We start from the raw sequence: 17050 nt of genomic DNA, 5'->3' as shown, positions 1-17050 counted from the left end.
TATTAATGAGGTAAGTTCTGTGGATTGCATTTACAATTATCTTCCCCTACACAGTAACTTTAGAACAGTGTTCTTATTTCTGTACCCTTACAGCTTGATGCACTAAGTACTAGAGTACTGCTCAGTGAACACAGGCTTTGGGTAGAAGAAATCATGAAGATACCACAACCCAAAAGTTGTATTAGGTTATATGTTACATGTGTGACCTTGGCAGAAAGTTACACCAAAATTGTTCCTCTCCCAGTAGAATTAATTTTCAGTTTTAGCATTTGCTTCCTGGAGGAGCTATCTAGAGAAGTGCCTTCCCAAGAGGATATTATGTATGGGTACTGATTTCAATAAAACTGATCTTTGAATTTGTAAGTGAAATGTTCAATTTTGTAATTATCTTAGTGTATGAGGGTGTACAGATGCAAATGAGTAGTAAAATATTTTACAGGGAAGAAGCTAAGATCAGGACTAATTTTTTTCCAAGGCAACCCTTCTTGACTCATTAAGCACCCGATCTATCAAAGATTTTTATAAAAATAAAGATCATATGTGCAATTATAATGTTCTCTTCAGAGTTTATTATAAACCAGTTTCAGAGGCCACAAGGAAATACAAGGACTATGTACAGCCTTACGGGAAACAGGCAGGGAGCTGAGGAGGGCCAAGATGAGTCTAGGGCCTTGGTGGGCGCATTCCCGGGGGAGGGGGCCCTGTAAGGGAAACCAGACAACCCGGTGAGACTCCGCGAACAACAGCATAACAAACAAACAGGTCTGTGGTAACGTGGCCCTGAGGAATCGAGCCCACGCCTCTGCGGAGCTACTTCCATACTCTGTGGCCAAGGGTCAAAGAAGGCCTGAAGTAAGAGTAAGAAGTTTAGTCAGTGCCTGATCTGCAACTTGAATCCCCAACCCTGCCCCAACCTCCCCAACCCTGCAGTCATGAAGTGAGTAGAGGGGTATATATGGCCTATGTGCTAGCTAGGGACTTCTCTGAGGCTGGCTGGGTTCCTATAAAAACCCATAAAGGAATAACCCAGACTAGAGAAACAGGGGTCACAAAGTTTGGCCATGCGTTATCTAAGCGGGAAAGAACACTAGACTTGGAGTCCACACTGAGCTCTCTGGGGCTCTACTTTCTCATCCACGTGGAGACTGATCTCAAAATTTCTCCAACTCAAGTTAAAGAGAAATCCATAATAGTATAGCAAAGCCCAAAGCCCCTCTTAATTACTAGGCACTGTTGAACAAAAGAGCTTAAGACAATCTCATAACTTTTGTTAGGGATCCTCAGAATGCATTAGCCCTGAAGCCACTGCCTCAGATATTGAGAAATACCCTGGGTGCAGGGCTGCTCTAATTGTTCTAAGAGGGGAGGTAAGCCCAATTTCAGAAATGTGTTCCCTCTTCTCTTTCCTTTCTGGACAAAGTTCTCCTCCAAGGGTTGATTTCCCTAGACTTAAGGCTTGAAGGCCCATGGAATATGGTTTAAATGCAACCTTCTCTCCATTTCCTGTCCCACTAGGCTCTAGGGAAAGAAGCCAAAGCCACCGCTGCAGGCACTTACCTCGCATCCCAGGGGGAGGAGGCCGCATTCCCGGAGGGGGCATGCCCATTGGAGTCCCTCTTCCAGGAGGGATCCCCATTGGGGGACCCATAGGAGGCCTCATACCAGGAGGTGGGCCCATCATGCCTGCAAAAGAAAAGCCCCAAGAACATAGCTCAAATGTCTATCTTGAAAAGGTAGCAAAAAAAACTACAAAGCTGTCCACCAAGTTCTGAGACAGGTGGACCATTCCACCCTCTCAGCAGCTCCCAGAAAGCTGACATTTGAGCCTAACACCTAGGGCTCCCAGTGGCTCTTGTCCAACTAGTTTCATCAGTCACCCACGCTGGATCTCAGAGTAATCCTGCTTAATTATACAAACTCATCATGAGTTTCAGTCAAGGTTGTATCTCATCATGAATCCAGCTAAGGCATCTTCTATGACTTAGCACTGATCTCCTTATGGGCTCCTCACCTGGAGGCGGTGCTCCTCGGCCCATAGGAGGGGGAGGACCCCCACGGCCAGGTGGGTACTGGGTCGGGGCCCCAGCAATACTGGCTGTGGCAGCAGCTGCAGCGGCTGCAACAGTGCCCCTTCCTTGTGGGGTCATCACCTAAGAAGAAAGAGTTAGAAGAGTACAGTACAATCAGTACAATGCAGCTTCCCACTCTCCTCCCCAACTTGCGGAAGGACAGCAGGAAATAGCGGACACCAAATCCCTTAATACTACAACTCTCAGCACCAGACTTCCTATAAAAAACCACATATGAAAGATCATGCTTGAATGCCCAACTCCCATATTCTAAACCTGAATGTAAGGATTTCCAATCCAAGTGAGAGAAGGCAATCGCATTTTCAAATATGACTCATGATTTCAAATGTTGTCATGGAAATATTTTCCTTAAATATAGTTGGCTAATTCATACATCTCTTTAATAGCATCAACATAATTTATAATGGCAAATTTTCCTTTTCACTTGACTCTAGGGCCATGTACAAAGCACAGTGACACATTGATAGTCTGACAATCATAGGTTGGTCACTCTGGACTCTTTTGACTGTGGGCCCTCCCCTTTATCCTTTATTTCAGCCACCAGAAGGTGGTACCCTTTCCCCAACCCCTCACCTGTTGAGATGGCCCGCCAACCCCACGGACTGGCCCAGCAAGTCCTGCAGGAGCCTGGGGCATGGGAACCCCAGCTGGGATTCCTCTGCCAGCAGCCCTGCCAATCCCTGGACCCCCGGCAGCTCCAGCAAGTGGTACTCGAGCAATACCAGTCTGAAAAATAAAGAAACATGCTCAAATGCCCAGTGGCCTGAAGAATCAGACCATATACACTTTAGAATACCATTGACAAGAGAGCCCCTCAGATTTAGAGGGCATAGAAACAGCTTATAAATACTACCTTTTCATGTGTGCTAACACCATTCTTCCTCCATCTAAGACTATGAGTCTAGCTGTTATCCCTGAAGCAGGGTAGAACTTAAGAGTAAGTCTAGAGAAACATGCCACAACTCAACCAGCTACATGTACTCCTGTGAAAGTTAAACCAAGAGTAAAGGGCCAGGGTTCCACTCAGGGTTCAGTAGGCAAGGCATTAAAGGGACATGAGATCCATTCCCAGCTGATTCTAATCTGCTAGTGACAACAGGCAAATAATCCCACAATCCTGGACTGAGTTGCCTTATCTGCAAATGATATGGTTATGGTACAACTGGTTGTGGTACAAAGGCTTACAATGAGTTATATTAGAGCAGCCAATTCTACTGGAAGTAGGTACTAAGAGATTTGAATACGTACATGTGCTTTGAACCAAGATATGCTAACATCCCTTCCAGACATTTATAATTGGAAAAGGCAGAAATGTAAAAATCTCCCAAACAGAAAATGACTAGGCTAAACTACTCTGTACTCGAGAAAATCTTTCAGTCATTAACTTGACTTTAAAAGTGTAAAGCAACAAGAAAAGTGTTAACATTAAGTGAAAACGCAGAACATAATACATGCATGTTATGTGTTAAGTACAAAAAACCCCTTATATATGTGGTTTAAAAAAAAAGTTAAACAAGAAGATTATTCTCTTGATTATAAATGTCTTGGAAAAGGGAAAGGGAAAACAAATTTGACCAGCTCTCTAAAGGTTGCTCTGTTTCTATGTGTAGCTTGGTGTTTACAGAATCAAGATTGTCTGAGATCTAATGTCAGTTTCACCACTTAGTAGCTGTGACACCTTGGGCAAGTTACTAACCCCCAGTTTATTCTATTTATAGGTGAGAATTTATCTCTAAAGACTTACAAGGACCAAATAAAATAATGAAGTGCTTGGCACAAAGCAGATTCTCAATAACTATGAACTATAACTGTACAAAACAAAATACATATTCTACTGTTTTGTAGTTAACTTTTTAAGATCCACCTAGGCTTTATCGTCACATTAAGAACTGACCCAGATGGCCTCAGGTGCTTCCTCCACTGACTCACTATCTATATCAACTGAGAAAGAGGAAGAGGTTTAAAGTCAGAAATACCCAAATTCTAGTTCCTTTTATCTGCTTTCTTGCAGGGTAACTTCTTTTAGGATTCCATTTATTATCTGAAAAAGGAGGTAAAATCCAGCGGATGCCTGTGAGAACTGCAATGAAACAGAATCTAACAGAGCCTGGCTCATGGGTAGGACCTCCTTCCTCCACAAGGCTGTCTGCTCTGACTTACATCTTTGGGAGGAGGTCCCTCTACTGTCATTGAGACCAGGTTCTCCCCTCGCAGCAGCACCAGACCAAGGACTCGCTTCTCTTCCCTTTCAGCTTGTTTGGAGTTCTTTGGCCTAAAGAGAGGTTTAGGAGAAGAAACAAAAAAAGTGTTAGAGGTGGGTAAAGTTCACCTGCCTAGTGGCCTCCAAGATTTACTTACACTACACCTCCTAACAAATGGTACACAAACTTTCCCAAGATAGCCCTCCTGGACAGTCTCTGCAGGCTGAACACATAACCTTTTAGGTGGCTGTCTACCTGTTTCCTACCATGCCAAGAGGACACACTGACCAAGAGATAGGACAGGGTCAACAATGCCCAGCCCTGGCCCAACTGCTAGTCCACGTTAACTGTGAAGGCCCTTCCCTCAGTCAAGTCTTCTTTCTTATGACCCTATTCCCTCTCTTTAGCTTAGGCCTCACCAACATCAGGAAGCTACCTCAACAATTCCAAATGAATCCCACCACCTCACTTATGCAGTGTCCTTCTAGTATCAATTCAACTGCATAGGCCTATAATTCTGTCCCTCATCTTACATGAAATACAAGCCATAGAAGGAAAAGGTTAAGAGAAATTTCACGTACATAGAAATTGAAATTTCACATCTGTCCCTCAAAAGCACAAAAACAGAATCCCCCAAACAGCAACAACTAGAAAAAGATGAACAAAATATAAATGTGAAGTAGAAAAAATAACTGCAACATAGGAAAGTGGGGAAAAAAGCTAAAGCTAAGATCCTAAAAATAAAGGGGGGAAAAAATAGTCTGATTTAGCTCACATTTTCTTTCTTTAAGATAATAACCATGTATTGTCTTTTCATAATTAGACCCCCCCTCAAAAAAAAAAAAAACACCACCACACCCTTCTGGGTATTTACTTTCTACTCATAGACTACTTTGTATTTTCAAAAATACTTTCCAATAAACATTTTTTATCATCAGAAGGGAACTCTGGAGTAGCTCCATACTCATCTGTTGGCCCCTCTCTCGTACGTACCTGGCACCCAGGCAACCCTACCACATTTTTAAACTATACTTCTTGACCTTGCGCCACGGAAAAAATCAGCCCTAAAGAGATTCAAAGGGAATTCAAAGCAAGTGACTACATAATATGGGCAATGCATATGACAAAAGAACTGATGACCACGGAAGTCACATCATCTTTTTGTGCCTCAATTAGCCTTGAATGTAAAATATGATGGGAAGCTATATCATATCTTTTAAGGGGCCAAAAGCTTAAGATCTATGAGATTCTAGGGAGTTAGCCAATAACTTATGGAATTGTAGCAAAGTAGAAAATATCTCCAATTGTTTGTATAAATGGCAACAAAAATCACTGGCCCCAAACCCACATGGGGAGCTGAGCACTTACCCTGAAGAGGGTCAGAGGCTTCTTAAAGCAGTTTCAGACCAGGTTGCATTGGGAGAGCCCTTTAGGCTACAGCTTTACAAATAGGCAATGAGGCCAGAAACTCAAGCTCTCCCCCCTCACACACCTGTGGGGAGAACATGAGAGCCCTTTACCCCAGTACCCAGGGGCACACAAAGTCAGAGAAACAAAAAGCCTAGCAGCCCTTCACAACTTGTACTTTGCTAGACCTAGAGAGCAAGGCTTGCTGGACTGAAAAAGATTTCTTAGTGTTCAATGTCCCCATTTAAGTCTGCTCTCTAAAACTGGAGAATAAACAGAGAAGAACCAACCAGCTACATCATAACCTCCATTACTTGGCCCACCCACTCAATCCATTCCCATCCTCCAGTCCCCACCACCCCACAGTCCACTCCTCACTTGATCTTCCTGAACTCATCACAGTCACAGAGGATCAAATTCATGTGCTTGTCAAAAGCCTTGAAGGTGCCAATGAAGATCCGGCCGTCCTGCAGGATGCACCTCATCCTGTAGTCAATATGCTGCAGCATCTTGCTGCTCTTGCCCACCGTCTGCAAGGAGAAATGGACAGGGATGAGACTCTGCTCTTTTCAACCCAGGCAGGCACCTCTTGCCCTCCCCAAAACTTCCAACATGGCCTTCTTGTCCATGTGTCCGTCTTTCTCAATAGATTCTTAGCTCAGTCTTCCACCCACAGCCCTTTCCTAGGAATTCTCCCATGCTACCCTGTTTTAGCCCTGATCTCTACACAGTAATCTGCTATTCGCTCTTCCCTTAAAATCAGTCTTTCTCATATTATAATTGCCTTTGTCTATGTTGTGTCAATTGCAGGGATGAGAGTATAGGGTGTCCCCAAACTAATCCAATCCATCCATACTAGAGCCATCTGCCATTGTGCAGATAATGTGTGACTCAAGTGCTGTAAACACCCAAATCTCATTAAAAAGACTGAGTAAAGGAAGAGCTAGAATGGGTCTGAAACTAAAAATCTAATCACCAAGAAGCTTGTTATCAGGAAGGAGATCAGCTTCAAGGTGGAGAATAAAATCCCCAAATCAAGAATTTGAGGCCGGGTGTGTTGGCTCACACCTGTAATCCTAGCACTTTGGGAGGCCAAGTCAGGCAGATCACCTGAGGTCGGGGAGTTCAAGACCAGCCTGACCAACATGGAGAAACCCCATCTCTACTAAAAATACAGAATCAGCCAGGTGTGGTGGCACATGCCCATAATCCCAGCTATTCAGGAGGCTGAGGCAGAAGAATCGCTTGACCCGGGAGGTGGAGGTTGCGGTGAGCCGAGATCACACCATTACCCTCCAGCCTGGGGAACAAGAGCAAAACTCCGTCTCAAAAAAAGAAAAAAAAAGAAAAAAATTGGTTAGTGTACCTCCAAGACTATATTTGACAGAAGGAAAACAATACCTTGACTCCACACAAAGATACTGCCAGCCACCCTCAGGTTATGTGGTTCAGTTTCCCTTCAATGACTATTTTAATCATCGTCTAACCACATGGGATGTGAACCTTTAGGACAATTCACTGGTCCAGTTGAACTAACGTTTACTGGGTGCTCACTATGTATCTGGCACTCTGATAAGCACTGTACATCTCATTTAATCCTCAAAATTGAGCCCATTATTATCCCTGTTTTACAGATAAGGCCACTAAGGCTGGAAGAGGTTAAGTAACTTGCCCAGTTTCACAGCTGGGAAGCTGTGTTGGAACCTAGACAGAATTAATCAAGTGCCTTTTCTAACCAATTATCCAAACAACATCCTACCAAGTTTCCCTGCTTCCAGTCCCATCGAATATACATGCCAGAGCTAGAGCGATCTTTCTAAACACAGCTAAGTTTGTGTCACTTTGATAGTTAAAATCCTTCAGCGGGCAGGGCGTGGTGGCTCACACATGTAATTCCAGCACTTTGGGAGCCCGAAGCGGGTGGATCACCTGAGGTCAGGAGTTTGAGATCAGCCTGGCCAACATGGTGAAACTCTGTCTCTACTAAAAATACAAAAAATTAGCCGGGTGTGGTGGCAGGCGCCTGTAGTCCCAGCTACTCGGGAGGCTGAAGCAGGAGAATCGTTTGAACCCGGGAGGTGGAAGCTGAAGTGAACCGAGATCGAGCCACTGCACTCCAGCCTGGGCAACAAAAGCGAAACTCCGTCTCAAAAAAATAATAAAAATAAATTAAATTAAATCCTTCAATGACATGCCTCACCACCAACAGGGTAAAATAACATGCAAGACTTTTAGTAATGAGCCTCCTGCCAATTCTTCCCATCTTCCCTACTCTTTCTTCCTTTCTCCTCCGACAACTTTTTCTCAGTCAAGAGACGCAGAAAAATCCGGTAACTTTTAAAATCATGCTACCTTTTAGCCTTTGTTCCTTCAGTTCTTCAGTAACATTCCCCCCATTTTCGCCGGGAACATTCTCGCTAATCTTTTAGGAATCTGCTCAGGAACCATCTATTTGACAATCTCACCCCGCCCCCCTACCGTTACTTTTATACCGAATGACCACACTGATTTATATTGAGTCCCCAACTACTTCTGTGAAGGAAGGAAACGTACTTCATAGAGTAGCCCCAGCGTCTGAGAAGTCAGACACAGGCAAACACAGAAATACGATGAACAACTGAGTCGAACTCTTCCTCCAAACATTCTTTATTATCCTCCTCCTCCCTCCTCTCCATCCAGTAGACCTAGCAAGACTCTAACGTGGTCCACAAGCTCTTCCACCCAGTTCCGCAACTCTTTCTCAGACTCACAACCTTTCACAAGTCTGAGCCTTTTACCGGGTCCCCGTGCGGCTGCAGTGCCTGCTCCGAAGCCTGAGACATATATTTATTCGACAAAAGTTAACTTAGTGCCTACCGGGTCCCAGGCATTATGGCTACAGTGGTGTTGAGAGCCGCGGTTCTACCCTCGCCCCAGTCGAGCGACCTTGGCCTCCGTACCCTGATTCCAACCTTTTCCTCGACTCCATGCCTAACCTAACCGCCAAGGTCTGGGTCTTTCCCGCCCAGACCGTGCGGCCTCGACCCAGGCCTTCACCGCCGTGACTCCAACCCACAGCTTCCTCCCCAGTCAGTCGCGGTTCTCACTACACAACAGACTCGAAAGCTCCCGCGCCGCCAGCCTGTGCCCTCCTCACCATGGTGGCGGTTCTGATGGCTCCGATACCCGCTGGATTCGCCTCCACAGAGGCCTAGCTGCTCGCCTAGCAGCCCGATTTCCCGCCGCTGCTACCGGAAATGCAGCAACACGTAAAATACGGTCGGGTAGAAATCTACTTCCTGTCCGGACAGGGAGTCCTAGAGTTCCGGCCCCGGAGCCCTAGAGTTCCGGCCCTGGGAGCTGAGCTTGGGCCGAGCAGGGGCGGGGCCTGAGGACTGGGCGTTAACATTCAGCTTTAATAGGAGAGCCTTTATAAGTTCCTGTTTGGACACCCTCCTAGCTTAAATCTGTACTCAAGGCTGCTCTGTGTCATACTCATCTCTCTTCACCCTACCCTTCCCATTACCCTCTCGGTCCTCATTTCCCGTTACCCTCCCCGGCTCTCTCCCCTGCAGCCACTGTCCTTGCTTTTCCCTCCACTGGCTCGACGTGCTCCTGCTTGAGCTCCTCTGCGTTTACTTTTGCCTCTGCCTGGAATGCTAGTCCCCAAGGTATACCAAAGGCTCCTGCCCTCACCTCTTTCAAGACTTAAGCTTAAAAAACACTTTCCCAGTGAGGACTTCCCTGACCATCCTGTAACCTTCCCACCCGCCTCATCCTCATCTCTGCTGTATTTCCCTCTTGCAATCTAACATGGTGTATATTTTTTGTTATTTTATTATCCCCTCCCCATTAGAAATATGAGCTCCATAAGGGTGTGAATTTCTCTTTGTGTATTACTTATTGCTGTAGTGCCTAGAACATTTTAGCACAAAACAGTGGCTCTATCCATATTTGTTGATAATCTCATCCAGTCCTATGACGTTTATTTTTTTCTATAACTTTTTTTTTTTTTTTGAGAGTCTCACTCTGTCACCCAAGCTGGAGTGCAGTGGTGCAATCTCGACTCATTGCAACCTCTGCCTCCCCGGTTCAAGCGATTCTCATACCTCAGTTTCCTGAGCAGCTGGGAATACAGGCCTGTGCCACCACACTCGGCTAATTTTTGTATTTTTAGTAGAGGCGGGGTTTCGCCATGTTGACCAGGCTGGTCTCGAACTCCTGTCCTTAAGTGATCCGCCTGCCTCGGCCTCCCACAGTGTTGGGATTACAGGCGTGAGCCACTTTCCTATGACTTTTAAATACAATGTATACACCCAGGGCTTTCAAGTTTGTTGACCTTGGCCTTTTCATTTAACTGTTGGTCTTTTATATCCAGCTGCCAGCATGATGTGAATGTCTAATGGGTATACCACATTCAATATGTTGAAAACTGAATTCTTGACTCTATTCACTCTTTCCAAAACCACTTCACCAGTGTTCCCCATCCCTGAAGTTTCTTGGATTAAAAAAGAAGAAAAAAAAAGAAAATTACAAACTTGAAGCATACTTCATTCTTCTCTTTCTCTGCCATCAAATAATCAAATTCATCAGCAAATCCTGTGGCCCCTACCTTCAAATTATCTTGAATATGACTGTTGTCACCCACTCCACTGCTTCCACCCTAGTCATAGCCACCATCATCTCTGTCTTGGATCACTGAACAACCCTAAACTTGTCTCTTCGCTTCCTTTCTTGTTCTCACAGCAGCCAGAGGGATCCTTCTAAATGTACTGGGATATCAGATGATGTCATGCCCTGGTCTCTACTTCCCAAAAACTTCCCAGCACACGTGGAATAAAATCCAGTTCTGCATTCCTCTCCAACCACACTCAGGTCCTTCAACATTCCCCTCATTCATCATTCTCCAGTCACACTAATCTCCTGTTCCTCAAACCCAGCAAGGAAAGCTTCCACCTTGGGGTTTTGTCACCTTCACACCATCTAAGAGGTATGTTCTGTTGTCCTGTTTCTGTCACCTGTAGATGAAGAGGTGAAGCCTCATAGAAATGAATTATGTTGCCCAAGGTAGCAGAGTCAGAGTGGGAATATAGGTTCATCTGGCTCCTTAGCTGTTCATCTGCCCCCACCTTACCCAGATGCCTAACACATCATTCATGCATGTATTAAAAATAATTTTTATTTAGCACCTACTAAGGCCATGCACTGTTATTGGGATAGAGTTCTTTCCCTCACTGAGCTGTACATTCTAGTGAGAAACACAGATAGTAAACCAAGTAAATAAGTATGCAGTGTAACATTAGAGTGACATGAAAAAAATAAAGGCAGAGGACTGAGAGGGTGGGGTACAATTTTGGCTAGGTGGTCAGGGAAAACTTCTCTGAGGAGTGGTATGTGAGCAGAGACCTGAACCTACACTCAGGCATATCTGAAGGATGAATATTATGAAGGACATTCTAGAAAATTCAGATAAAGGGAATAGGCTGGGCGCTTTATATTTATATAAAGGGAATAGGCTCACATCTGCAGTCCCAGCACTTTGGGAGGCCAAGGTGGGCGGATCACGAGGTCAGGAGATCGAGACCATCCTGGCTAACAAGGTGAAATCCTGTCTCTACTAAAAAAACAAAAAATTAGCCGGGCATGGTGGCACACGCCTATAATCCCAGGTACTCAGGAGGCTGAGGCAGGAGAATCGCTTGAACCTGTGAGGCAGAGGTTGCAGTGAGCCAAGATCATGCCACTGCACTCCAGCCTGGGTGATAGAGTGAGACTCTATCTCAAAAAACAAAAGAAAAAGAAAATTTATATAAAGGGAATAATATAATAATATGTGGTCTTTTGTGACTACTTTCTTTCACTTAGCACAGTTTTAAGGCTCATCCATGTCATGACATGTATCAGTACTTCATTCCTTTTTAGGGCCAAATAATATTCCACTGTATGGATGTACAGTAGTCCCCCCATATCCTTGTTTCACTTTCTGTGGTTTCAGTTACCTGTAGTCAACTGCGGTACAAAAATAGGTGAGTACAGCACAAGATACTTTGAGAGAGAGATCCCATTCATAACTTTTATTACAGTGTATTTTTATAACTGTTCTATTATTATTATTGTTAATCTCTTACTGTGCCTAATTTATAAATTAAACTTTATCAAGCTATGTATGTATAGGAGAAAATAGTATATATAGGGTTTGGTAGTATCTGTGGTTCCACGAATCCACTGGGGATCTTGGAATATAACCTCCTCAGATAAGGAGGAGACTACCACATTTTGTTTATCAGTTCATCAAATGATGAACATTTGGATTGTTTCCACCTTTTGGCTATTATAAATAATGCTGCTGTAAACATTCGTGTACAAGTTTTCAAGTGGACATATTTTTATTTTTCTTGGGTATCTAGCTAGGAGTGGAATTTCTGAGTCATATGATAATTCTGATTAATCATTTGAGGAACTGCCAGACTATTTTCAAAAGTGGCTTCACCATTATACATTCCCACAAGTGGGTATGAGGGTTCTGATTTCTCCAAATCTTCAACCATATTTATTATTATCTGACTTTTTGATTCAAGCCATCTTAATGAATGTGAAGTGCTATCAATTTCATCATGGTTTTGATTTGCATTTCCCTCATGACTAATGATGTTGAACATCTTTTCATGTGCTTTTTGGACATTTATATATCATCCTTGGAGAAATGTCCATTCAGATCCTTTGCTCATTTTTTAATTGGACCATTTGCCTTTTATTATTGAGTTGTAAGAATTCTTTCTACATTACAGATACAAGTTCTTTGTCAGATATGTGATTTATACAGATTTTCTCCCATTCTGGTTCTTTTTTTTTTTTTTTTTTTTTTGAGACAGAGTCTCGCCCCATCACCCAGGCTGGAGTGCAGTGATGCAATCACAGCTCACTGCAGCCTTGATCTCCTGTGCTCAAGCGATTCTCCCACCTCAGCCTTTTAAGTAGCTAGGACTATAGTTGCATGCCACCATGCTGGCTAATTTTTGTATTTTTTTTTGTAGTACAGGGTTTTGCCATGTTGCTCAGGCTAATCTTGAACTCTTGGGTTCAAGCATTCCACCCTCCTTAGCCTCCCAAACTGCTGGGATTACAGACATGAGCCACCATGCCTGGCATTTCACTTTCTTGATAATATCCTGTACAAAAGTTTTTAATTTGGATGAAGGCTAATTTATCTTTTTGTTGTCATTGTTGCTTATGTTTTTGGTGCAATAAGAAAAATCTTTTTTGCCAAATCTATGACCATGAAGATTTACCCCCTTGTTTTCTTCTAATAGTTTTATAGGTTTAGCTCTTACATTTAGATTTTTTATACATTTTTAGTTAATATTTTATATGTGGTATAAGGTACAGTCAAACTTTATTCTTTTGTAAGTAGATATACAGTTGTTTCAGCATCATTTGTTAAAAAGACTCTTCTTTCCCCCACTGAATAATCTTGGCAACCTGGTGGAAAATCAGTTGACCACTGACACAGGGTTTTATTTCTGGACTTCCAATTCTATTCCATTGATCTATATGAGTATCCTTATGCCAGTACTATACTATCCTGATTACCATTTGCTTTATATTAAGTTTTGAAGTCAGAAAGTATGAATCCTCCTCCTTTTTCTTTTTCAAGATTGTTTTGGCTATTCTCGATCCCTTGCAACTCAATTAGTTTGCCAATTTCTACAAATAAGGAAAAAGGGGTCATGAATTCAGAGCAGGGGACTAAACAGGGAATTCATTTGGTCTTTACTTAATAAAATGGTCCCAAGTTTCAGTCTAGATCAAAAGTGGGCAAAGTTTTTTTTAATATGTTTAAGACTGGTTAGTTTCCAATAAGTTTTTTGTTAAGGGCCAGAGAGCATTTTAGAGTTGGCCAGCCATTTGGTCTCTGTTGCAGTTACTCAGCTTTACCACGTAGCATGGAAGCAGCTATAGACAATACCTAGCAAATGAGTGTGGTTGGGTTCCAATAAAATTTTATTTATGTATACAAATTTATGTATACAAATATATGTATACAAATATATTTATTTATGTATACAAATATATGTCACAAAATATTATTATTCTTTAAATTCTTTGCAACCATTTAAAATGTAAAGACCATTCTTAGCTCAAGGCCACACAAAAACATGTGATCAGCAAGGGTTGGTATTTAGGCTGTAGTTCGCCAACTTCTGATATAGACCATTAGATTTCTGTGTCTAGATTCAAGGTCACAGCCCCAGTTGAGTATTCATAATTAATAGTTTTGACCTGCATTATTTCTTTGGCTTATCTCTGGGCTCACTAAATAAATGCAGTCAAAATTCATGTCTTTGCCCTCATTTTAAAAACACACACATATATGTTCACACCTGTATCAATATGGGTTTGACAAGGAGACAGAAACCATACAGTAATTTAAAGAATAATTTTGCCGGGCATGGTGGCTCACGCCTGTAATCTCAGCACCTTGGGAGGCTGAGGTGGGCAGATCACCTGAGGTCAGGAGTTCCAGACCAGCTTGGCCAACATGTTAAAACCCCAACTCTACTAAAAATACAAAGTTTAGCTGGGCATGGTGGCAGGCACCTGTAATTCCAGCTACTCAGGAGGCTGAGGCAGGGAGAATCACTTGAACCCAGGAAGCAGAGATTGCAGTGAGCTGAGATGTTGAACTCCAGCCTAGGCAACAGAGCAAAACTTCGCCTCAAAAAAAAAATTATTTTGCAAAGATAAATAAAAATACTAAGAAAAAAAAATCCCACAGCTGAGGGGAATTACCCAAGGATAAACTTGGAAGGAGGATTCCCTACCCAAGGCTAGGGTTCAGTCCTTATTGGAGATATGGTTGCAGCCTACTGGTCAGCAGAAAAGTTTTGAGGGGGAAGGTTGTGCAGGCCAGAGTTGGTCCACAGTCACCAGGCAAGCAGGCATAACCCTTTGGGGCACAGGCAAGCCTTTTTTATTCCATCTGATTCCAAGAAGTAGAAAAAATGGTTATTTAACAGTTACTGCCATCTTCGCTCACATACAGAGTACATGGTGGAGTCAAGACATCTCCTGAAAACTCCTCAGAGGTGAGTGAGGTAGTGACTTGGGGTGGCAAGATAGTCCTCTTAAGTCAGCGGAGGAGGGGCATCGGATGAAGCTCCACCCACAAGCCCTGCCCACACAGGTCTTCTCCCTGAGTGTGTCCTCCTCTAGTGCAAGATGAGGTTTAACTTATTGCCAGTGTGTTTCACATTTTCCCTCCTCACCCATGTAAAGTTTGTCCCAAAAAAAGCTGTTCTTTGATGAGGTGCACCTTTTTCCTAAGTCCTTGTCCATTCTCCCCACACATGCGGTGGTATTTCTATTCTATATACTCTGGGGTTTAGTAAGGGGTCACTCATGGCTGAAGCCTTATCCACATTCCTTATATACCTAACATGTCTTAGAATCAATTCTCTGGAGAGACAATGAGATGGAAAATTGAGGATTCATTGGAGAGTGAAGGCAGGACTGGGCAGAGGAAGAGGCTGACCTGCAATGTGTCTGCAACCCAGTGATCCTTCAGTTCAACTGGGACCTCTGGATCTGGAATGACCTTCTGGAGTTGTCCCAGTTGAGTCAATGGGTGGGGCCAGGAGCTACCCCTGTGAAGATGCATACCCCTAGGGTGTGCAGCTCCCTGTGACTGAGAACGAGTTCCAGAGTGGAGGGCATCTCTGCCAGCAGCAACACTGTTTTCTCAGGCAGCTGAGCTGTTAGCCCTGAAAAGGTCATCTGGGCAGAGCTCCACAGTGTCCCCACATGCCGATTCTCCCTGTGGTGTGTGATCACAAAAGCTTTGCCCATACACCCTGCAACAAAGACCTCCTTCCTGAGGGCCACCTTGTGCCTGACTGTCCATTCTTTTGCTCACCAACACTCCCCAGACAATGGTGCTTTCCCCTGAGGCTGTCATTGGATGTTTGGTAAATGTCGATTATTGCTAAAGCCTTACCCACGGTCCCTACACAAATGAAACTTCTCTCCTCAGTGTATCCTCTGTGCACACTCTATACTCATAAGGCTCCTCTCCTGAACGTGTCCCTCCCATGCCAGATAAGGGTCGACACATCTCTGGAACTTCACTCACATTCTGCATACACAGGGTCTATTCCCCATGTGTCTCTCTGGGGTAACGTGAGGCTTGACTGATCACTCAACTCTTGCCCATGACCCCTGCATACACAGGTTTCTCCCATCAGTGTGCCCTCTGGTGCCTGATGAAATTTGACTTGTGACTAAAGCCTCGCTCGCACTCCCTACAAACATAATGCTTCTCCCCTGAGTGTGTTCTCTGGTGGAAAAGGAAGAGTGATTTCTGGCTAAAGCCTCTTTCTGGCAACACTCACTGCACACCTAAGGCTTCACTCCTGAGTGTGTCCTCTCATGTACAATGAGAGTTGACTTGTCACAAAAGCTTCACCCACATTACCTGCAAATATAAGCCTTCTCATTTGTGTGTGTCCTCTGGTATCTGGCAAGATTTGACTTCTGGCTAAAACCTAGCCAATATTCCCTGCAAACATCATGCTTTTCCCCCGAGTGTGTCCTCTGGTGCACAACGAGGAATGATTTCCGACTAAAGCCTCATCCACACTCACCACACACATAAGGCTTCTCTCCAGAGTGCGTCCGCTCGTGTATCATGAGGGTTGACTTGTCGCAGAAGCCTCTCCCACACTCCCTGCAAACATAAGTCTTCTCATCTGAGTATGTCCTCTGGTGTTTGATGAGATCTGAGTTCTGGCTAAAGCCTTGCCCACACTCCCTGCAAACAAGGCTTCTCCCCTGAGTGAATCCTCTGGTATTTTCTGAGGGTTGACTTATCACAAAAACCTCGTCCACACTCTAGGCATACATAGGGTTTCTCACCTGAATGTGTCCTCCGGTGTCTGATGAAGGATGACTTCTCGCTAAAGCCTCCGTCACACTCGCTGCAAACATAGGGCTTCTCCTCTGAGTGAGTCCACTGATGTCTATTGAGGATGGACTTATTTCTAAAGCTTTGCCCATACTCCCTGCACAAATAGGGCTTCTCTTCTGAATGTGTTATCTGGGGTCTGTTGAGGTTATACTTCTGGCTAAAACCTTGCCCACACTCACTGCACACATAAGGCTTCTCCATCGAGTGTGTCCGATGGTGTCTGATGAGGGTTGATCTATCTTTAAAGCCTCGCCCACAATCACTGCAAATGTAGGGCTTCTCCCCTAAGAGGGTTCTTGGGTTTGTAATAAAGTTTGATTCCAGGCTATGGTCTGGTTCACACTCTCTACAGTTGATTGCTCCAAATCTCAAGGTTTCCAATTCCTTCAAGTCTTTGGCTGCACAGGGTT

The 17050-nt window shown here is 43.9% G+C and overlaps 1 protein-coding gene across 4 annotated transcripts; it reads right to left on the bottom strand.

Moving 5' to 3' along the window:
- Positions 1–541: 541 nt before the first annotated feature.
- SNRPB (small nuclear ribonucleoprotein polypeptides B and B1) lies at positions 542–16731 on the bottom strand. 4 transcript variants are annotated; one of them, XM_012455311.3, is made up of 7 exons: positions 16589–16731; positions 6077–6228; positions 4251–4362; positions 2664–2816; positions 2012–2150; positions 1558–1683; positions 542–847 (listed from the first exon to the last, which is right to left on the bottom strand). In XM_012455311.3, exons 1-7 carry the CDS (start codon positions 16727–16729, stop codon positions 837–839), a joined length of 834 nt encoding a protein of 277 aa, XP_012310734.2. In that variant the 5' UTR covers positions 16730–16731; the 3' UTR covers positions 542–836. The 4 variants fall into 4 exon arrangements, with proteins under 4 accessions (XP_012310734.2, XP_012310733.2, XP_012310735.1 ...); XM_012455310.3 differs by having other exon boundaries at positions 542–701; XM_012455312.2 differs by lacking the exon at positions 16589–16731 and adding an exon at positions 8835–8964 and having other exon boundaries at positions 542–701.
- Positions 16732–17050: the final 319 nt, after the last annotated feature.

This window comes from Aotus nancymaae, unplaced genomic scaffold (assembly GCF_030222135.1).
Source record: "Aotus nancymaae isolate 86718 unplaced genomic scaffold, 86718_ANA_hifiasm-v0.15.2.pri h1tg000029l, whole genome shotgun sequence".
NCBI lineage: Eukaryota > Metazoa > Chordata > Mammalia > Primates > Aotidae > Aotus > Aotus nancymaae.
Note: the sequence above shows the minus strand (reverse complement) of the source record. Positions and strands in the feature narration are given on the sequence as shown.